Source organism: Camponotus vicinus, unplaced genomic scaffold, assembly GCF_025532165.1.
Source record: "Camponotus vicinus isolate PSW18456_S1 unplaced genomic scaffold, iyCamVici1.0 SCAF_8, whole genome shotgun sequence".
NCBI classification, from domain to species: Eukaryota; Metazoa; Arthropoda; class Insecta; order Hymenoptera; family Formicidae; genus Camponotus; species Camponotus vicinus.
This window is the reverse complement of record NW_028141980.1, coordinates 4,695,450-4,719,205: the sequence shown is the minus strand read 5'-3', so window position 1 is coordinate 4,719,205 and position 23,756 is coordinate 4,695,450. Positions and strand designations below refer to the sequence as shown.

The following is a 23,756-nucleotide window of genomic DNA, read 5'->3' as shown; positions in this document are numbered from 1 at the left end:
CCAACGAATATTATTACAATTTACACAATTATTTATACAGTTTGTAATTATACAATTGTAATAACACATCTGCTAATAGATTTATAGATAATAAAAAGAAAATAAAAAAATAAAATATATAATAATATAAGATAATAAAAAAATTTTTAAAAACTATCAATTGCGCGTCAAAGTTGAAACTTCTATTTTCAAAATGCTTTTTTAATTTTTTGTGTACGATGATTTTTCAAGGAGTGGTTTGAAAATAGCCCAATTTGTACGATACAAAAAGTTCCGTATTTTTTTTTTGAGTAGTGTATTATTTGTGTAATAAATAAACTCTGTATATAACAAATATGTTGTACATGTATCAAATATTGAAAGTGAAATTTACGATTTTTTAAATTGTTCTACGATTTTTTTTCATCGAATAACAAAATTTCAATATTAATCTTATATTTCGATAAAAATAAACGTATACCGCCAGTTTAACATCCACAAGATGTTAAATTAGAATATGAAGAACAGTTCTTTTCTTATTTATTGATATTAAATTATTCCTCTATTAGTATAATATTAAAAATTAACAAAATAACAATTGATATAAATAGTAGTTAGTTAATAGTAATTGGTGCCAGAGGCGTCTACTTCGACGTGGGCTGGTTAATCGTAATAATAATGCCAGAGGCGTCTATTCCGACGTGGGCTGGTTAATCGTAATAATAATGCCAGAAGAGTATATCATGTACTAGCTATATTTACTCTTAGAGGTATTAATTAAACATAATATTGTATTGTATATGGTAAATTTTGTACAATAAAATAAGAAGAACTGTTTTTACTTTTAAGATTGTACCTTTTTGAAGTTTTGTATCGAAAATTGAAAAGAATAATGAGTATAATGTTTCTTGATATGATGTTCGAAATGCGTGTCAATATATATTAAATATTATATTTTTTTTCTAGGCGGCAGATGTTAAAAATGCAGCAGGTTGAAAGTCAACATAGTACAAAGTTTACTAATGGTACTGAAGATGAATCCATCGAGTTTGTTGAATCAATGGAATCATTATCCAACAAGATGGATTCAAACATCAGTACCAAGGTAATGCAGTACCAACATATGAAAAGAGACGTACCAGATATGTATATAGAAAAAGTTGCACATAGTGAAGATAATGAAAATCTTGTTATCGATAAAGGCCTTTTGGATACAAATCGTATCCAAGAATGCATGCCTAAAGGTCGTAGCATTGTCGATTTTTCTTTTATATGGACAGAGATGCACAGAACATTTGATAACCATGCGCGAGGAATAGAGTGCCAATTTAAAGATTGGAAACTCATCAATTCTTGTCGCCATGGGTTGCTGACGCAATATTTTTTCAAATGTCAAATATGCAATTATGAAGCCAATATCTGATCAGAACCCATAGAACCAGAAACATTAGATATTAATAAAGCTGCTACAACTGGAACTATTACAGTTGGAATTGGTTATGCCCAGTTAGAAGAGTTATGTGCAGTTATGAATATTTCTTGTATGTCTGAAAAGACATATATAAAGTATCGCGAAGATTTAGTTGATGATTTTGAAAAAACAGCCATGAAAAATATGAAAATGGCAGGCGAGATTGAAAAGCAACTCGCTCTCGAAAAAAATGAAACCATCAACGGTATTCCATATATAACCGTTGTAGCAGATGGCAGTTGGATGAAGAGATCATACGGCACCGCCTATGATTCACTTTCCGGTATTGGTGCCATAATTGGTTACCGTACACGAAAAATCCTCTTCGTTGGTATCCGCAACAAATTTTGCACGGTGTGCGATATAGCAAATCGAAAAAGCATAGAACCAAAAGTTCATAAGTGCTATAAAAATTTTGATCGCAATGCAAGCTCCACAAGTATGGAGAGCGATGCTATTGTAGAAGGTTTTAAAAATAGCATCGAAATGCATAGATTAATTTATAAAACAGTGATTGCTGATGATGATAGCAGCGTATATCAGGCCATCGTTGATAATAGGCCATATCGCGAACAAATGGTGACAGTAAAAAAAGTAGAATGCACAAATCATTTGCTCCGAAATCTCTAAAAAATTGAAAGCTGTGGCAGAGATGACTCAGCTGAAAACGCAGAGAAAGCGTGATTTCGTACAACTACGAAATGTTGTAAAAAACAACATTTTAAAAATACGAAATGAAATAATAGAGGCAGCCGCTCTACGAAGAGAGGAAAGGTAACCTCATAATAGTAAGGCTGTGGAATTACAAAAAGATATATTAAACATTCCTAGCCATATTTTCGGTGAACATAAGTGATGTGAGAAACGCGGTCGTATCTGCAAAGAAAATGATGAAATACAGAAAAATTATGTACCGTTATTGAAATTATATGGTCTCTACCAAAAAATAGACAATGCTGTCACATATTTAAGTGCTTTTTCCGACAGCTTGTTGCTAAATTTGACCAACAATCCTGCAGAATCATTTAATTCGATTATCTGCAAAGAAATCGGTGGAAAACGCATTAATTTTGGAAAAAGAGGTTCTTATAATGCTAGAATTGCAGGAGCAGTTGTACAATATAATACGCAACAAATTATTAAACAAATATATCAAAATATGCATAAGAATGTTCCAACCGTTGTCGAAAATTTGGAAAAGCGACGACAAATAAAAATTGCAAAAACCAAAGAATCTCGAGAAATGGATGGAAAATAAAAAAAATTTAAACGTGAGTTTGGAACAGATTGTCATTACGGTCCGCAATCACAAAAATCAGATCTACCGTTTGATGTATTCGAGCAACTTCGGCAAAATCATTTGGAAAAATTGCTCGAAAATGGAAAAAATTGGAAAAAAATTGAACGCGATACAGTAGGACAATGCGAATCTGAATTATGGCAATTATTGTGACGCGATATGTTGACGGCATCTAATTTTGGAATTGTATGTTGCATGAGACCGACAACATCTTGCGCTGCAAGTGTAAAGAACATTTTATATCCTTTTTCTATCGATTCTGTGGCTATGAAATATGGTCGCGAGAGGGAGAAAATTGCGAGAAAAGAATTGGTCGCAAAACTAAAGAAAGAGATTAAAATTTGCGGATTATACATCGATATTACAAATCCGTGCTTAGGTGCTACTTCTGACGGACTTATAGATGAAGATGGTCTGGTAGAAATAAAATGTCCTTTGTCAGCTGAACATTTAACAGCGGAAGAGGCTGTAGAAACATTGCCTCAATTAAAAGGCATCTTTGATAAAAAAAATCCTGATAAAATGAATCGAAATCATCGATTTTTCTATCAGGTTCAAGGTCAATTAAATATAACGCAGCGAGATTATTGCATATTCACTGTGTGGACGCCAAAAAGCTTAAAAATAGTGCGTGTTAATAAAGACAATATTTTTTGGAAGGATAAAATGTTATCCTTTTTATTACGATTTTATTATGAATGTATGCTACCAGAAATTTTGGACAGTCGGCATAATAGACATATGCCAATAAGAAATCCGAAATATATTATGGAAGCTAAAGATAACACATCTAGAAAAAAAATTCTTAAAAAAAAGTCTCTAGAAAACGAAAACGATAATCAAAAAAGCAAACGATTTAAATGCAATGATTTGCCAAAGGAAAAAATAATTTATGAGGTTATTGATTTGGATACAGATGAAAATGATGATTGTATAATCGTTAATTATTCTCAAAATACAAATCTAACTAAAGACGACATGGCAAGACATAGAAAAATTCTAGATGACACATTTGTTCCTCTTAATTTGGTGATGAATAACGTCTTGCCTATAGACAGCAAATTAAATGACGAGTCGTTGGACCGATTTTTGCGCGTCATAAGAGATACTTCTGATTTTGAAACACAAAGTGTTCTATATTTGGAATTTCCTCATACGATTGTAGCAAGTCAGAGCGACAAAAGCTTACAAATTATTGGAGGAAATTGTAGTGATCATTGGCGATGTATTTTCTTTGATGGTAAACTTCATGTGTATGATAGTCTACATGGCTGTACATACGATAAATTGGTAACTAAAGAGAAAAATTACATACATCTTCGTTATCCTAAAATAAGCCAAAATGGTATTATTTTTGAAAAGGTTCAAACACAACCCGATGGTATATGTTGTGGAATTTATGCTGCAGCTTTCGCCACAACTATAGCTTTAGGAGGCAATCCTTGCAAGGAAAAATATTCCAAAGACATAAAATGTATGAGAGAACACTTTTGTAAAATTATAAAAGGTAATAAACTGCTGCCTTTTTCAACATGATAAAAAATTATTGTATTCAGGCAATCTGTCATGGTACTCTTGTATTTGTTAGAAAAAAATATGCTTCAATCTCGTTTGAAAATTATAATTGGAGAGACGAAAAAAATATATTGGTTGCGTTCTCACAAGAATGGGCGATGGAGGGGTCCATTCTATTTTCAATATTCTGAATATTGTAAAAATATATTTCTATAACGATAAAAAAAATGTATTGTAAATGTATAAATTTCTATTATTAATAAACACAGTTACATATACAATCAAAATTATGTACATATAAAAATATGTACATATAAAATATTCATATAATTCATACATTATATTTAATAAATTTTTGTTATCGTCAATTATATCAGTTTAAAAGGAATTGTACTGTAACTTATAATATAAAAATTATATATATAAAGTATTATAGAAAGTTATATAATAATACCTAAAATATATCTCTATTACACATTATGTACACACATGTGTGTGTTTGTGTGTGTGTGTGTACTATATAGGTCTTATTATATATTATAGCTTTTTATATATAAGTTACAATATGGCACGTTCGTTTTTTCCAATCGATATAATAAACGATATATTATGTAAATATATATAATTATGTGAATATAGAATAATACATATACGCACATATATATTGTATGTGTGTGTATACACACACACACACACACATAAATAGTTAAATGTTATTCTTTTTGGAATAGCTATATGAGCAATATTATGAGTGTGTTCAAATACATAAAAGCAGATATACATCTATATTTTATCGATATCTATATGTTATACGCTTAAATAAGCGTGTACGAAATGATAGACCTGTAGAAATATATGATGTTATGTGATTTTATATATTGAACATAATGCGAAATTGATCTGATGCATAAATCAAATTGTGTCGATAAAAATGTGCGGAACTAAAATTATCGGTATTATCGATAATTTTGTCGGTATTATCGATAATTTTAGTTACGCTTAGATGAGGGCGCTATCCCGTCGGAGTTCGGCCGTCGCTCCAGGATCCCCTTAAAGCAATTGCGAGACGTTCTTCTGGTGGAATGGGTTCCCTAAAATTTGTGTTGTTTGCGAATGTCGTCCTTAATTAAATTTAAAATTTCATCGAAACAATCTATTGTCATTCGGAAGTATATATAAAACCTTTTCTCATATTTTAGCAGCTGGGGAACTAGCGTGTAAAACTCTCCCTTTGTTTTTCACTCCATGTTAATTTCATGAATCCATTTCCTAGTTTTTCTTCTACAAAAAGTTATTATATATATATATATATATATATATATATAATAACTTTTTGTAGAAGAAAAACTAGGAAATGGATATGGTATATATACAGGGCGATCCTGAAAAACGTTATGTCTTTAAAATGACGTATTCCTGACACCATTCTAAGACAATTTTTCCTTTACCAAAATTTGATTTGAAGCGTAGTTTTTGAATTATGAGCAAAAATAGTTAGTAAATCACGCGTCGGGTACAGAAGGCAGGCAGGAGCGGCGCAGCGTGCCGCGAGCGCGGGCGCAGCTGACCGCCCGATGGGTGATTATCACCGCATGAGTCGCTAACTATTTTATCTTATAACATAAAATTATGCTTTAAATAAAATTTTGGTAAAGAAGAAAATGTCTTAGAATTACGTCAGAAATACGTGTTCCTTAAAATAACGTTATTTTAATAATGAAAAGTTGTTCCGGATCGCCGGCCGTCCGACGTTGCAATCAGCTGATTGCTACACGCGATGTGTGTATGGCGGAGTGTGTGCGTAAGAGAGAGAGAGAAAGAGAGAGAAAGAGAGAGAGAGGGAGGGTAGGAGGGACAGACATTCATACACACGCACGCACTTTTTTTCTCGCTCTCTTTCTCTCTTTTACGCAACACTCATACACTCTCTCATTCAGTCTCTCACTCACACTCTCTCGGTCACTCACTCACTCACTCACTCACCTGCTTACTCACTTGCTCACTCACCTTGTAGCAGCGTAGCGAATCTTCATGCTATGTATTGTTGTTATCTGCTGCACGGTTATGATTGCTAGAGATGCGCGACACATCGAAATTTTTTCGATTATTAGTCTCACACTCGATTGACACAATACAGATTACACGATAACGAGTTTACTGTTTATTCACTCACTATTGATTTATCGATACCAAAAATTACTTTCAAAGAAACGCGAATGCAAACAGCACATGACTCGACGCGAAGCGACGGACCGCGGAGACTGCGCGACCACAAGAGTTATATTGCCAGAAACGCGACACGCGACGTAATTAAAATTACATTATTCTTGCGATTGACTTAAATCTTCGCATCGTGAATGCAATAATTTCGAAAACGTAATAACGTACAACACATGCTTTTTAAAATAATAATTATTTATTATAATTAGAAATAGTTATTATTTATAATAAATAATTAATTTTTTAAGTATGTCATTATACGTTTCATGTTTTCTACCGCATTCGCAATGCGAAGGTTTTAGCCGATCGTTCGTCTTATCTCGCGTCAATCACGCGCCACGCGCAAGTCGTTTGTTAGATGTCGCGTGTCGCGTTTCTGGCAACATAACTCTTGTGGTCGCGCAGTCTCCGCGGTCCGTCGCTTCGCGTCGAGTCATGTGCTGTTTGCATTCGCGTTTCTTTGAAAGTAATTTTTGGTATCGATAAATCAATAGTGAGTGAATAAACAGTAAACTCGTTATCGTGTAATCTGTATTGTGTCAATCGAGTGTGAGACTAATAATCGAAAAAATTTCGATGTGTCGCGCATCTCTAGCAATCATAACCGTGCAGCAGATAACAACAATACATAGCATGAAGATTCGCTACGCTGCTACAAGGTGAGTGAGCAAGTGAGTAAGCAGGTGAGTGAGTGAGTGAGTGACCGAGAGAGTGTGAGTGAGAGACTGAATGAGAGAGTGTATGAGTGTTGCGTAAAAGAGAGAAAGAGAGCGAGAAAAAAAGTGCGTGCGTGTGTATGAATGTCTGTCCCTCCTACCCTCCCTCTCTCTCTCTTTCTCTCTCTCTCTTACGCACACACTCCGCCATACACACATCGCGTGTAGCAATCAGCTGATTGCAACGTCGGACGGCCGGCGATCCGGAACAACTTTTCATTATTAAAATAACGTTATTTTAAGGAACACGTATTTCTGACGTAATTCTAAGACATTTTCTTCTTTACCAAAATTTTATTTAAAGCATAATTTTATGTTATAAGATAAAATAGTTAGCGACTCATGCGGTGATAATCACCCATCGGGCGGTCAGCTGCGCCCGCGCTCGCGGCACACCGCGCCGCTCCTGCCTGCCTTCTGTACCCGACACGTGATTTACTAACTATTTTTGCTCATAATTCAAAAACTACGCTTCAAATCAAATTTTGGTAAAGGAAAAATTGTCTTAGAATGGTGTCAGGAATACGTCATTTTAAAGACATAACGTTTTTCAGGATCGCCCTGTATATATATATACATTCATATATACTGGGTGTTAAAAAAGTCTGGACACGGTCGAATATCTCGATAAGGAAGAGTTTTACTAGAAAGTGTTTCAGACAAAAGTTGTATGGCTTGGAGGGGGACATAAAATGGTACCATTGGATTGACCTTGAAGAGTTATTTGAAGGTCATGTGAAGGTCACCTTCAACTTTTTAAATGGGACACCCTATATGCTTTTGCATATTCTTGTAGCTCATCTCGAGAGCTTTCCAAAACTCTATAATTAAGTTAGTTTTCGTTAAGTACTTTTCGAGTTATGAGGCTTGAAATCATTTCTTAATTTTACATAAACCGTAAAATATTTTGTAAAATATTCATTTTTCGATTATCTAACCTTAATACTTTTATGTACAAAATAATGAAAGGAATCAATTGGTATAAAGAAAATACATAGTTATTTTTAAGAAAAAATATGTTATTGTTAATTGCAAATTTCATATTTTTTCTTCGAAACAACTGTTTTTTCTTTATACCAATTGCATCCTCTCATTATTTTGTACATAAAAGTATTAAGATAAGATAATTGAAAACTGAATATTTTACTAGATATTTTATTGTTTATGTAAAATTAAGAAATGATTTCAAGCCTCATAACTCGGAAAGTACTTAATGAAAACTAACTTAATTATAGTGTTTTGGAAAGCTCTTGAGATGAGCTACAAGAATGTGCAAAAGTATATAGAGTGTCCCATTTAAAAAGTTGGAGATAACCTTCATGTAACCTTCAGATGACTCTTTAAGGTCGAACTAATGACACCATCTTATGTCCCCCTCGAAGCCACACAACTTTTGTCTGAAACACTTTCTAGTAAAACTCTTCCTTATCGAGATATTCGACCGTGTCCAGACTTTTTTAACACCCCAGTATACAGGGTGAGCCATTTTAAGTTACCCACCCCAATAACTTTTTTATTTTTGAATGTACAACAAAATGTTTCAAATAAAAGTTGCTTGACTTCGAGGGGGACAGAAGATGGTGTCATTAGTTTGACCTTAAAGAGTCACCTGAAGGTTACGTGAAGGTTATCTCCAACTTTTTAAATGGGACACCCTATATACTTTTGCATATTCTTGTAGCTTATCTCGAGAGCTTTCCAAAACACTATAATTAAGTGCCTTTTCGTTAAGTACTTTTTGAGTTATGAGGCTTGAAATAATTTCTTAATTTTACATAAACCGTAAAATATCTTGTAAAATATTCATTTTTCGATTATCTTACCTTAATACTTTTATGTACAAAATAATGAGAGGAATCAATTGGTGTAAAGAAAACACAATTGTTTCGAAAAAAAAAATGTAATTGTTAATTGCAAATTAATTATATTTTACGGTTTATGTAAAATTAAGAAATTATTTCAAGCCTCATAACTCAAAAAGTACTTAACAAAAAGGTACTTAATTATAGTGTTTTGGAAAGCTCTCGAGATAAGCTACAAGAATATGCAATAAAAAATAGTAGGTTCCATTTAAGAAATTGAAGGTGACCTTTATGTGACCTTCAAATGACTATCCAAATTTTTGCTACCATCTTCTGTCCCCCTCGAAGTCAAGCAACTTTTATTTGAAACATTTTGTTGTACATTCAAAAATAAAAAAGTTATTGGGGTGGGTAACTTAAAATGGCTCACCTTGTATATGCGGAATGTTTCTCGGGTGTATCCGACAAATTGCGGGAGCATATTCTACAAGTCGAGATAAGAAAAAAATGTTATATGAAATTTGGCTAGAAATGTTTTATTACAAAATTATAAAAAAGTATTGAAACATGAAATAGAACATGAAATAGGCAATAACGGATTTTCCATTGCGCAGAATTTCTAGCCAAACTTCATATACATTCCATTTACCTATTCCCATTACGTTTCTCATCTTCCATTAACGCTAACAATAATAATTCATCCGAAGAATACGTGTCTCCCATGTTGCAGATCAAAACAAGTCTACTGATTTGTCGCGTAAATAAGTAGGTATACAAGGCGGGTTCTAACGCAGGTCCTCTCAGGGGGGGTGAGGCGCGAGGGGATCTCAGCGGCGCGGGGGAATGACGTCACGCGGGACGGAGGGGATTTCGTAGGCGCGGGGGCTGCGGGGCGGGGCGGGGGACGCTTGTGTTGGATGTTTTATGACAAGTATAAACAATCATAAACCGATTGATAAACAGCGGTATTTGAAGAGGATTGGGTCTTCGGGCCGAGACTAACATGTCGGGACATGTTTTTCGCAAACAAAATGGCTCTCGCGGTACCCTCCCCCTCTCCCCACAATATAAGTAATTCTAGATTTTTTTTCGAATTAAACAATATAAGCGGTATTCCTTTGAAGAAGATTGGGTCTTAAGGCTGACTAACGCGGCGGGACATGTTTTCGCAAACAAAATAGTTTTGTGCTGTTGTGATACACCCCCTCTCCCACAATATAAGTAATTCTAGATTTTTTTTCGAATTAAACAATATAAGCGGTATTCCTTTGAAGAGGATTGGGTGAATGGAAATGCGTGCGAAGAAATTACGTCATGATTTAGACTTAAAACTTTATTTATGTTTTATGTATATATATATATATATATATATATATATATTTTTTTTTTCTTACGTACTATGAACTAAAAACTAAAGCTGCCAGCTCACAATCGACGAGCTGATGCTTGTTGAAAGCGTCACTCGCGCGTATTACATTAGATATTTCTTTTGGATTTATTACAGTAGACGCGATATTGGAGAATTGCGTAAACTTGACATCAACTGTTTCGATAATTTTACCCAATCGATCAAAAGTTACATCTATGCATTGATCGAGATCGAACATACGATGTAATGTCGATTCGACCATCATCAAGCATACGTTTGAAGATTCGAGACTTATGAGTTTGACGTCGTTAATCGTACGAACTCTCACTGTTAGCGGTCCAACGCTTATGAAATTGTAGTCATCTTTAGAGTTGTTCCAAAGTAATTTTTGAATATTGCGACGTTGCTCGTAGAGTCCCTTCCACGTTTCGAGAGATAATATCAGTTCCTTTCCTCGATGATCTCCTATGGCAATCTCCACGTAACTCGGTGGACCCACGTTGATACCAATTTCGAGGAATTTGAATTCCGTAGCTGTCAATGCGTATCGTCTACCTAGTATACGAACCGCACGACGTTCCAACGAAATGCTACAGAAAAATTAAAATTAAAATAATAGTAATAATACAATTTGTAAAAAAAAAAATATATAAAAATAGAAAGAAATTAAATGAAACTTACTCGTCACATTTGTTCTCAAACGATGGAGTTTTATCACGACTCGGTACGTAATTATTCACACGTCTTCCGATGCCGCTGTTTCCGTTTCTTTCGACGTAATACATTTCTCTGGGAGTTATGAAAAGTGAACCACGAGAGCGGTGTTAACGCGACACTGATCGTATAAGAAATAACCGAGTATACATGACGCTCATCTTCCAAAAGTATAATGTGGTGGGGGGATCAATGCTTTGAATTTTAGGAGAAGGGGGGATAACGCTCAGACAAAAAATTCTTAGAAACGCATGGAAAGGTCTAGGAAGGGGAAATAAGAGATAAAACATATTAATGTTTACATATTTTATTTTCTTGCAATTCTTTCTGGCGTTGCGACCACCAGTTAAATATTTTGAATACATTTTGTAATGCGCAATTCTTAACATGTTTTCCACATCGCATACTATTGGTAATATCTAATTTATTTAGAGAATCAATATCTTCATAGTCTGCATCCAAGGTTTCAATAATATAGCCGTTTCCCGCATCGTCTAGTATATCAGTCAGCCATTTTCGCTTTTCAAGTTCTTTAACGTACACGACAGACGATTCTTCTTCTTCTTCTTCGTGTATCGTACCAACGACAGCTGTTGTAATTACACGCTGAGCCAAGCCATACGGAACGTTTCCGTCTTCCCATTGTAATCCATGATGATTTCTAATCACCCATGAGACTTGACATCGCTCAGATTTTGTAAGCACGCTCCACGGTACGGGACTTGCGAAAAAGTAATGCGAGAGAACATATCCCTTTCTCAGAACCGCAGCTTCCTTCACGACAAAATTTCTCCCGACAATAAATCCTTGCAGATCCACAAACGTTGGTACGGACATGACAAGATCTCTCTCTCTCTCTCTCTCTCTCTCCCCGATGCATCAGTCGAGAGGAATGGGAAACTCTAAAATCATCTCGCAGCACTTTGATTTATATCCTGCTTCTCCTCCCCTCTCTCTCTTGTGTCGATGTTATCGCTTAGGTGATTTTGCGTACAACGTTGGTCAACGGATTGTACTGGATCACACGATCGTGTATGATGAGACAGTACGCAGTGGTATTCGCCGGCACGTTCTCCTTATATTCGAATTCCAATCTCACATCCACGGTTGCGCTCTTGACCGATTCGTTTTGTCGAGAACAATCGATAATCACGAACGGACCATGACGTTGAAACTGTAAGATGGAGAGACTCGGCTCGAGATACTCGTATCCGTAATAGATCTTGCAAAAGCGCGCGTACGTGTCGTAGAGAATGGCACATCTGCCTTTTTCGAAATCCAGATTCATATCGTCGTACGGATAACATTCCGAATTCAGATAGAGTTTCACGTTGATTAATTTGCAGTGGTCGAATCGACTCGTATCCTCAGACATGATATTTTTCCGGTTTGTCTGCAGAGCGAAGACAACGTATCGTGGTTTCTCCAGTTGAGTCGCGGTCTTAATGGCCCACGAATGCTTGGTTGTAAGCTGCAATAGCGGAAACTCGTATAGATCCCACGAGCGAAAACCCATGCTGAGATATCGTCCGCTTTCCAGAGCACGCAGCATCGACAGTTTTTCGATCTCGCTCAACAGCACGTGTGGCATTCGCCATTGTATCTTGAATATGTTGATCACAGGTTCCAGTGTCGAATCTCCAAACAGACAATTATTATTGTTGCGCGATCGTATTAAGATCAATTCGTGACGAGCGTTAATCACCACTCGTTTATAATCCTCGCAAAATCCCAATAACATGTGGAGCGGTATGCAAAAATTGAAATGTCCATTCTCATAGGTCCACGGATCCCAGCCAGCGTTTTTCATAATCACGTTTCTATCGGATGATACCGTTACATAGTTTTTGAGCGTAGTAGTTATTCCTACGTTTCTATTGCGATCAATCTCAACGCCATCGAGTTCGTATCGAATCTCATCGAACATGAATGCGGCGCAATTATTTGCCAGTTCCACATCACTTCCTTCAGCTGGTTTGGTTTTCGTTAGTTGTCCCTCGATGTATAGGAAACTCTCATACGGCAATGTATACAAATCCTGTTGTTGTATGGGTATTCTTATTTCATCACTGTGTCCGAACGTTGTATTGGCGAACGGGTTGTACGTGTGAGTCTCGATCTTGATGATACGATTGTCAAAGATCGGTTCATCACCGATGTTGAGAATGTCGGTCATCGTTCAGCTGTTTCGCACCGCAAATCCCAAAGATTGTAAAAACGCAACGTTCGATGCGCTGAGTTTCTTTTTCTTGGATGATTTGATATTAGCGAACGTCGACGTTGTTGTTGTTGTCGGTGGTGTTGCTGGTCTCGTAAAGATTGCGTTATCTCTCACGTCTTTCGATCCGTTCAATACGAGCATCTCATACGTCGCATACGTACGTGCAATCTTACGGTGATCTCTTCTCCTCGAAAATCGAGCAATCGTCCGTTCTGGTCGACAACGCGTAACGTTAAATCCGTAATGCTCCGCGCGATGATCGGCAGGTAAATGATCTGTGCAGGCGTTTCCGATATCTTATATCCCGGTGGTACCCTCGGTGAAAATTCATGTATCGTATGAACGAGTATGCCGTTGTTGTACGCACCCGCGGTCACGTTACACTCTATACGGATAATATTCACGTTGAGAATGTTAATCGGCATGTTTGATTCGTACCATTTTCGCGGCTTGAGAATACGATTCGAAAATCCTAGCAGCGATCCAATGTTGTCGGGTTTGGTAAAGTTTATTCAGTAGGCACATTTGATCTCGCTCCTCATTGTATTGTAATTAGCGCGGAGCACTATCGGATATTCATCATCTTCATAGTCAATGTGTTTCTTATCGCGATGTTTCCGTGAAATTGCTTGTTTCAAAAATTCATGTATATTTTGCAACTCATACGATCCCTCGGGAATCGTAATTTCCTCGTCGTCTTTGCCAAAGTAAAATTTATTATTCGAGGAATTCACATTCGGTATCGTGTGATAAGTCTCAAAATCCGTTAGACCGAGCTCGTATTCGCCGTCGCTCAAATCTATGGTGGGAAAGAAGTTTGCCGTGAGAACGCTACTCTTCCCAGTCAATGTGAACGTCATAGACATATCGACGAAACTGTTTAACGAATACTGAGTTAAATAGCGCAATATCTGTCTTTAAATTCACATGCATCGACCGTTCGAAGAAACTGCAAGCACAATTGTCCGCAGATGCTCTGATCGTAAGTTTGAACAGGTGTGTAATTGTACTGTATCTTCGTTACGTTTCGTCCGAGATATCGCACCAATTCATTCGGTGGTCGAAGATTGCCGAAACTGTTGAAATATATAGCGCGATTCCCCCTCTTTGCATACGCTACCCAATGAGTACCTGGTCCTTCGACGCTATCCAAATTTACAATGCCGCTCTCGTTTTGATATATATCACCGATCGGTAACGAGTTGCGCATGAAAACACCTCTAAAATATGGAATGTGCATACGTTTTGCCAGTTGTAGCAATTGTATGTTGGTAGTTGCGCCCTGCGGCATTTTTAGCGTCTCTTTGACGTTTTTTTTTTTCTCGTTGAGGCTCCTCGTCCGTATTTGTAAGGAGCGAGATATAATCCGTGACCTTCCATAGCGCGATTGTGACGTAGCATCTCTTGCAACTGACGTTGCGCGGCTTTTCCGTCGTTCACCACCTTCGCTACACCAGCCGCTCCACCGATCAGGGATCCGAGCGCACCCAACATTGGTAGAATCGGCAATACACCGCCGCATTTCGCTACCGGAAGTATCCGTTTCTTCGCCGTTTTTTTCTTCGTCTTCGTCTTCAGACCCATACCGAGCTTCGTCTTGGCTTTCATCGCTGTCCAGACAGCTGTGGCGGCGGCTCTCTCACCGAGTCGAATCTCTCGCAACGATGCGATTCCGCGCTTTCTCAGCGAGTATCTTATCCGCCGCGTGTCTCTCGGTGAGATCGTTGCTCCGAGAGTATGCTATATCGTGTTCGCGACACGCCGCGTCCAATGGATTTATACCTCGATCGCCTCTGACTAATCGCTTCTCCAACCGTGTGCCTGGCCCGCAAAACTGATAGCCGGGAATATGGAATTCGATCGGAAGTGTGTTTATCGCGTGATTTAATAGGCCTCTACCTATTTTCGTTGACATTCGCTGCAATTCTTTATCAATGGTGCCGGACCGTCGATGTGTGTTTTCACGGCTGATTGTAGTGTTCGTAACAGCGACGATACGTCTGAACCTCCGGATCCGCTTTTATGTGTTCCGGAAGTTTGTCCCACACGTAGTGGACGTGATCACCGCACATTCGCAACAGAACAGCTTTTGACACAAATTGTAGTTGTTCGACGCTCAAATCGCGAATGTCGGAAGGACTTGATAGCAGAACGAACATTTTTTCTCTACTGAGCAACTCGTGATTTCGCGCACCTATAAATAGGCAGGCGTTCGATCCAATCGGTAGTGTTGAAAAAATGAGATTCGTGCGACAACCTTTGACGATACGCGTGACGAATTGCGACGACAGATTACGATCAATGGAGGACAACGCAGAGATGCGCAGGCACGGTACGATGCTACCGACTACTATACGCGCGATCGTTTGCGGCCCCTCGAATTGTGGTAAAACCAACGTTCTGATAAGTCTACTGGAAAGCCCGCACGGTGTACGTTTCGAGAACGTGTACGTGTACTCGAAGTCGCTGCAACAGCCGAAATATCGATATCTGGAGAATTTGTTGACGCCGATTGACGAAATCGGCTATTTTACGTTCTCCAATAACAGTGACGTCATTCCACCGAGCGAGGCACGTCCAAACTCGATTTTCGTCTTCGATGACGTGGCGTGCGACAAGCAAAATACGATAAGAGAGTACTTCTCAATGGGTCGTCACTCGAACGTCGACTGCTTCTATCTCTGTCAGACGTACGCGAGAATACCAAAACATCTTATACGCGACAACGCGAACCTGCTGATCTTGTTTAAACAGGACGGTACCAACTTGAAACACGTGTACAACGATCACGTGAATACCGACATGTCGTACGGGGATTTCAGTGAATTATGTCGTACTTGTTGGCAACAAAAGTATGGATTTCTAGTGATAGATAAGGACAGCTCATTTACGAACGGGCGATACAGAAAAGGATTTAACGTGTTCGCGATACCGCAAAACGATTAGTCGCTGCCGACACTCTGTCGACATGGCTGAAAGCGATAATATTCGCGAGCGTGAAAAGATTGCGAGGGAGATTGAGAAAACGAGCGAATCGATCCGCAAGAAACATCGCGCTTTGAAGACCGGTAAGATCGACGACGATATCGCGGTCAAGACTCATTTTAGGCCTATTATCGAGCCACTACAAAAAATCGTCGACCACTCTAGCTTAATCGCGGTGAAAAACGAGCCGGAGAGTAACGCTATAATTAAAACGTTACCCATCAAGCGGTACAAGGAGGAAGAGGAGGAGGAGGAGGAGGATGAGCATACGACACCGAAAAAGAGACAACGATTGAAGGTGAATCGTTTATCGACATCGGATGAACCGCTGATAACCTCCACACCGTCCGCGACAACGAGAATCGTACAACCCACGATACCCGAATCACTCGCAATCGAAAATGTTTTCGAAACCACGGGCAACCCGCTCGAATCATCATCTGTTCGAAACATGTTACAAACGTTGGAAGGTCAAAAAATGTTACAAGAGCACTTCGGGCCACTGACACAAAAGTACATGAGCGCTCACCTTAGTGGCGACAGAAAAACCCAGATCGATTACGTGTACGATATCTATTTCGACAAGAATGAAATGTGGCTCGGTAACAAACGATTCGACATCGGCGCAGATGACTCTATAATCATAGACAAGGTGAGGTACATTGGTACACCTGGATTATACGAGTTGATCTTCAAGAGAATTCCCGATGATGACATATACACTGAGGACGATATGCAAAAATATAAGAGCATATTAATGGCGACGAGTGCGCATAAACGTCAATATGATGCGCAAGGTCAATTAAAGAGCAACAGGGGATACAAGTATAAACACATAATTGCACCGTTGATGTCAATCGAATCGAAAAAGAAAAAATGCGGTACGGGAGTATCCATGCCTCGCGCGATGACGCTAACCGACAATAAGATCGATTACGTGCACTGGGACGATCCCAACGAGCTAGTGGATCGTCTACGATTGCTCGACGCTTCGCGCCGAGCTGGCCACAACGCTCACGACAACGAGATCCTGTCGATTATAGAGGAACTTCGCGAAGTCGGCCTTATTATAAATTAAATGGTGTCTCAACGAAACTGATCAGTCGATCGACGTCACTCGCATCGAGAAAAAAAATGCCCATCAACAAATTTGGATTATTCGAACAGAGAAATGAAGCAATTAGAACAAGCGATCATTGGGGTAAATCGGTGACAAGTTACTTGCGTCAAAACGCTCTGTGTCGCGTCGCTACGTACTATGACGCGAGGTCGCGCAAGATTCGCCGTGTAGCGCAACCTGAGGCTGATACCGATGCAGTCAACAAACTGTACGTGGAACAATGCGTTAAAACGTTGAAGAATCAGCAGAAAGAATCAGACGAGAAGCTGACTGCGTTCGAGAAGGACGTGCGAGCTTTGCAGACTGCGATAAACGAGCTTCAGCGTGCAATTAACACTAATTCTGAAACAGCTACGAGCGGCTAAGGAGCGGCTATTGTACAATTATTGAACATCTACAAAGGCTTATCGAACGAAGGGTTATCGAACTACAATGAGTGGCAGTGATCGAAGAGGAAACGGCTGTGAACGAGGCTACGAACAATTCAAGAACAGCTGCGAACGAGGTTATGAACACCTCAGGAACGGCTGCGAACAAGGCTATGAACACGTCAGGAACGGCTACATACGAGGCGGCATACAACTCTGGAACGGCTACGAACGGGTCAGAAACGATTGCCAACGAGGCTGCGAACGGGTCAGAAACGACTGTGAACGAGGCTACGGACTACTTAGAAGCGACTACCAACAGGGTCAATCACGGCAACAAACGGGTCAAGAACGGCAGTGAACGGCTCAGAAACGACTATCAAACGTGTAAGGAACGACTATGGAACGGGGCAGGAACGGCAACTAACGGGGTAGGAACGGTAACGAACGGCTATCGAACGGGTCAGAAACGGCTATCGAACGGCTATCGAACGGGTCAGAAACGGCTATCGAACGGGGCAGGAACGACAACTAACGGGGTAGGAACGGTAACGAACGGCTATCGAACGGGTCAGAAACGGCTATCGAACGGGGCAGGAACGACAACTAACGGGGTAGGAACGGTAACGAACGGCTATCGAACGGGTCAGAAACGGCTATCGAACGGGGCAGGAACGGTTATCGAACAGTAACGAATGATAAAACGCACGGTGATACTCGGGGCACACATCGTTTGATCGACGAATCGAAACAATGATGGATCGGCGATCGGGAATAACCGAGGAAGCGAAGAAACAACATAGTTTAGAGAAACGGCAGTTGGTGAACGAATTGCACGCGCCGGCGAGAAAAAATTTTCCCCGAAGACATGTCATAGTGCGGGGATACGATGACCTGTGGCAAGCTGACATTGTCGAGATGCGTCCGTACTCTCGTTTCAACAGAGGTTACCACTACATACTCACAGTCATCGATGCGTTGAGCAAGCACGCGTGGGCCGCACCACTCAAGAGTAAAGGCGGAAGCGAGACAGCTGACGCTATCGCTGAGATAATTCGAAATAGCAAAAGATGTCCGAAAAACTTACAGACTGATATGGGGAAGGAATTTTATAACGCTGACGTGCAACGGCTCATACGGAAACATGACATCAATCATTATTCTACATATTCAGTATTGAAGGCATCGATCGTTGAGCGATTCAATCGCACACTGAAAAACGACATGTGGAAGATGTTTACGCTGAACGGATCTTACAAGTGGATCAGCGCGTTGCCGCGACTCGTATCGGATTACAACGCGCGCAAGCATCGAACGATCGGTATGCGACCCGTCGACGTTACCCCCGCGGTCGCTGAAAGACTCTTGGCTACTGTGTATAACCGTGTAAATATCGCGGGTCCGGCAAAATTCAAAGTAGGTGACTCGGTACGCGTTAGCAAGTACAAGACAATTTTTGAGAAAGGTTACACGCCAAATTGGACAACCGAAGTGTTTAAAATTGTAAAAGTGCAGCATACTAATCCCGTAAGCTATCTACTTGAGGATTATCGCAAAAAACCTATCGCTGGAGCGTTCTACGAGCACGAGTTGCATCGCGCGAATTATCCAGACGTGTATCTCGTGGAGAAAGTACTGCGTAGGAGGGGTGACGAGGTTTACGTGAAATGGTTGGGATTTGACAATTCGCACAATTCTTGGATACATAAAGACAATGTGATTTAATTCATACAGTGTTTATTTTTAATTTTCTGGAAAAAATATATGTGTATAACATATATAATATTTGAAAAATGAAAATATATATATAAATCCTTATCAATATTCCTTGCGATAGTACATGTATTTTTTAATATAAGATGTATGAGATATGCATTACAAAAATATATGAAATATAAAAATACAAAAATCTTTATTAATATTTCTTTCACACACATTTTACAGTGGTATCTTATAATGCCCCCACGGTAGCGTATCGGTGGTTTCGGGTACGATATACCGCTTGTCATCGTACGGACTCAGAGCAATTTTTGTCTCGCGGATTGTGTATACTTGGTGCAATTTCAATCTTATACACGACTGCTGGCGCGTCATTTCAATTTCTTCTTTCAAACACCGTGTGTAATCGTCAAACGTTATCGTTCTCGCGACAACGTTGCTCTTGACACCTTTAACTTTCTTCATATCCTTTTTCCCATCGACTCGTAACGCGTACATTTTTGCTCTGAGCCCGGCAAATTCGGTCATTATGGCACCGTTATTTTCATCCTTCATTAGACCCGGTACCTTTTTATTTACGAGCGGTATACCGTACGCGTTATCAATTGGATAATCGCTCGTATCAAATCGGTTGATATCGCGCTTCATGTTTTCATATACATCGACGCATTCGATGTGATATATTAGACTATCTGTGTCGGTGTACATTACTCGGCATTTGTCGCGATACAGAGGAAACATGTACTCGTGGTGAAATTCGTACAAGCACGTTTTAGAAATGTCTAGTATGCACATGCCGACATAGATTGGTTTATAAAATCTTACTTCTAGTTTGCGTAACTCTATGGCAACGAGATTCTCCGAAAAAATACTTCGACTATGGAAATTTGGTTTCGCTATCATTGCTTCTGCGCCGTATCGTCCGTCCCACTTTGTTAATAATTTTACGTCGACACGATTACGCACATTTTCCATCGTCTTGCCAAATACCGCGTTATTCATAAGTTTATATAAATTTTTTTCAAAATCATTTTTCGCGAGTGTTCTAAACTGTGTATTTAATTCGATATAACTGCGAAGCCACGGAGATTGTGAAAACTGTAAAATTCGATGTATTTTTGTAACGCGAAGGCCGTGTCGCGTACATTGCTGTAGATTACGGTAGTGTATCACGTAACGCTTCTTATCGTATAATGTTGCGAGGAGTTTGTCTTGCCGCTTGCCGGGCGGCTTGTCGCGTGTCGGACAAAACGGAAGGTCAGTGTGCGTATCGTGAAGATGTTGCGGGTACTCGAGATCGACTTCGAGGATATAACCCGTAGGCGAATCTAACGCGATCGATGCTACGTCAAAATTCGACACGTCATCGACCCATCGAAAATCGGCATAAGGCAACGGTTGACACATTGCCCATCCGTATAAATTATTTACATCGAAATACATCAAATACGACGATGGTTTCGATGGATCGTACGATTGTTGCATGTACTTGTTATTAGCGCGCGCGTATCTGTTGGAACACTGACTCAGACCACCGCGTATACCGCGTTCGATAAACATGACCATGTCGATGTCGGTAAGCAATTCGAACGTAATCTTTGTATGCTTCAACATGGCGTCCCACGTGTATCCGGGAAGAGTATAATAATACGCAGGATCGAGTCCGTAACTTTCGATACATTTCTCGCGAAAGTTTTGAAAAATATCGGCTAATAACAAGACATCGATTTTAAGATATAAATCGCTATACTCGCCTAGCGTTCGAATGGAGAATCGCGTCCAGATGTTCTCGGCATGCGCGTAATCGCTCTCGGATATAGTTTCACCGGTTAAGGAACTGTAAAATGATTCGCGCGGTGGTAAACATGTATCTTGCAACTTGTCAACGGAATCGATGTATTCGTATGGAAACACCTTTTCGTGTTAATAATTTGAAATTTTCACTCGATAAATTTTGAAATTCTGATTTTAAAATATCCAGTTTATCTTTATCTAGATAAGATGCTAATTTGTCGAGACTTGCCGTAAGAAATTTGAATGAATCGATGAAGCGTAATTTTACTTGATTTTTTGGTTTTTCTTCCTTAAGATCGACGTTTTTGGTAAACGATATATATTTCTCTTTCATTATTGGAAGTAACTTGACTCTCCCTTCGAACGCTGTGGCTATTTCCTCGATAATGAAATGCGAATCATAACCGGATAAATTATGAAACACTATCGGAATACCGAAAGACTCTTTATAATTTAAATTACAATTTGAATGCGCGGGACCTCTGTACCGTCCAGTCAAATGGCAATGATCGCGTACGCGTGTATCGTCTTGCGCGAACGGTTTTTCGCATATATGACATTGAGTAGCGTTATTAAATTTTTCACACTCTTCAAATGTTAAATCTACCATAGGGACATTAGTAGTTAAAATATTTTTTACACGAAATGCTAACATTTTAAGTTGCTCGACGAACCATGCTATACAATCGGTACTGCGACGCGAATGATATGCGGATAATGAGTCGTTGTACGAGCAATGTATATAATATGCTATGCTAAATACTTGATGGTGCTGGCACATATTCTTCTCTTCCTCCATCTTGGCCAGAACGCATTCCAAGTCGGCGTACACGATGAATGGAAGCTGCTCTTTCCTGTTGTAATTGTTGAACGATAACCACTTGTCCTTATCGCTCGGTAACCGGATAGCGCAGTCGTTTATTTTTCCGCAGTCTACCGTATGTAACTGCAACTTGTCGTCCGAACCAAAGTAATGCATGCATCTATAAAAGAAAATAAAAATTTTTAAAAAATTAAAGATTTATGCAATGCATTATATTTTATAATTACATAAATTATTCAAATTATACACACCGATCGCAGATATATTTTTGATTCTTGTGTTTGCTCAGTTGCGAGCTCACGAGCCGGGATAAGTTCTTGATCCATGCGAAATGTCTGACATTGTTGCCGTCTTCCACGTACAACAAGTTGACATGCTTGTCCCGCTTCTGCTGCGAAAGACGTATCGGAACAATGCTGTTCTTCTCTTCGATGCTGTAGACGTTGATCGAAATATCGTTGACAAGTTCAAACTTTTTTAGTTGGTTCAACGTCATCGGAAACTCAATATTTTGTACATTTAACACCGTCGTATAGTGGGGATATGAAGATTCCCGATTCGTGTCTCTTTCAGCGGGATATAGAGCGGCGACCACTGCCCACGCGAAACACGCATTGTCTTTTGATTGTACGTTAATCACTGCTCTCTTCATCATAATCTCCCGCGACAATTTTATATGGCATCCCGCGCGCATAGGATTATACTTATTTATATTTACAGTTAAATTCTGTATTCGTGACAATGCCCAGCCACTATCGCGTTCTTGAAATTCTTCCAGCGATGCTAGAGTGGGTTCGATAACGCGACGCTCGTACCACTCGTGTAAATCGGATGTGTGAAAGAGTTCACAGTTTCTCGTATTGGTACTTTTATTTGCGCGCTTATCACCCGACACAAATTCACCATTGAATATAGTGTTCACTTTTACACTGTTGTGTCTTCTTATAACGTCCTGCACATGTTCTATCACAATGTCTTTGGCGTCATCGAGAAATTGACGAGGTTCGATATGGTTTGCGTTAATCACAGCACCGGTCAGAATACGGTTATCGAACGCGGTATCAATCTCGCGCCACACAAGTTCATTTTGATGCGCGCTACATCCGGCACCCGCGTTATTGTCGCCACTGTAATTACCACCACTGGGCATAAACTGTCTCTGCAATCGAGTCTTTGCACCTTCGAGTCGCGCGATCCGAGCAATCAATGATTGTCGATTCCCGATCGATAATCGTAGTCGTTTGATCCGACTTTGCTCTTGCAGCGACTCGATGTACTCGTTGCATCGTTGTAGCCATGCAAAATATTCGCCCAAGGTGGCAATTTGGTTGGATCGCTCCACCAGGTCGCGTTCAGTCTGTTCGATATTTTCCATTTTTTTTTCACTGAGTGCAAATTGGGCACATATTGCATGGAAATCTTATATACAACGGCTCGCTACACCTTCAACAAAATCGGCCATCCATCGCATTAAGTGTCTCAATTTTATGTTTTCTAATAGCATACATCATTTGGCTATCCACGCCTTGCAATGCAATCATACACGAAGGACATACAGCTAGAGCACCACCCGTGGAATAATAACTGTATATGATACAAAATTTTGTACTACGTGCGTTTAAAGCATTAATTTCCGCAAC

At 39.3% G+C, this 23,756-nt stretch overlaps 2 protein-coding genes and 1 pseudogene across 5 annotated transcripts; 1 reads left to right on the top strand and 2 right to left on the bottom strand.

The window, feature by feature from the left end:
- The first annotated feature begins 961 nt into the window (after positions 1-961).
- LOC145976324 (uncharacterized) lies at positions 962-2,664 on the top strand (annotated as a pseudogene).
- Positions 2,665-10,392: 7,728 nt separating this feature from the next.
- LOC145975488 (uncharacterized) lies at positions 10,393-11,584 on the bottom strand. 4 transcript variants are annotated; one of them, XR_014439993.1, is made up of 2 exons: positions 11,054-11,584; positions 10,393-10,927 (listed from the first exon to the last, which is right to left on the bottom strand). XR_014439993.1 is itself a non-coding variant. In XM_083105989.1 (2 exons), exons 1-2 carry the CDS (start codon positions 11,155-11,157, stop codon positions 10,401-10,403), a joined length of 666 nt encoding a protein of 221 aa, XP_082962115.1. In that variant the 5' UTR covers positions 11,158-11,584; the 3' UTR covers positions 10,393-10,400. The 4 variants fall into 4 exon arrangements, 3 of the variants coding, with proteins under 3 accessions (XP_082962115.1, XP_082962116.1, XP_082962117.1); XM_083105989.1 differs by having other exon boundaries at positions 10,393-10,962; XM_083105990.1 differs by having other exon boundaries at positions 10,393-10,959.
- An 8,622-nt stretch (positions 11,585-20,206) lies between these two features.
- LOC145976323 (uncharacterized) lies at positions 20,207-23,533 on the bottom strand. Its single transcript, XM_083107387.1, has 3 exons — positions 22,368-23,533; positions 21,562-22,276; positions 20,207-20,281 (listed from the first exon to the last, which is right to left on the bottom strand). Exons 1-3 carry the CDS (start codon positions 23,489-23,491, stop codon positions 20,207-20,209), a joined length of 1,914 nt encoding a protein of 637 aa, XP_082963513.1. The 5' UTR covers positions 23,492-23,533.
- Positions 23,534-23,756: the final 223 nt, after the last annotated feature.

Bases quoted from the DNA above. Each gene is read 5' to 3' on its own strand.
- LOC145975488 (XM_083105989.1), bottom strand. From the start codon at position 11,157: ATGTATTACGTCGAAAGAAACGGAAACAGCGGCATCGGAAGACGTGTG. The intron at 10,963-11,053 runs GTAAGTTTCATT...ATTTTTCTGTAG, and splicing joins TTTGAGAACAAATGTGACGA to CATTTCGTTGGAACGTCGTG.
- LOC145976323 (XM_083107387.1), bottom strand. From the start codon at position 23,491: ATGGAAAATATCGAACAGACTGAACGCGACCTGGTGGAGCGATCCAAC. The intron at 22,277-22,367 runs GTGTGTATAATT...TTTCTTTTATAG, and splicing joins CAAAAATATATCTGCGATCG to ATGCATGCATTACTTTGGTT. The intron at 20,282-21,561 runs GTAAAATTACGC...TGTGCATACTAG, and splicing joins AAGAAAAACCAAAAAATCAA to ACATTTCTAAAACGTGCTTG.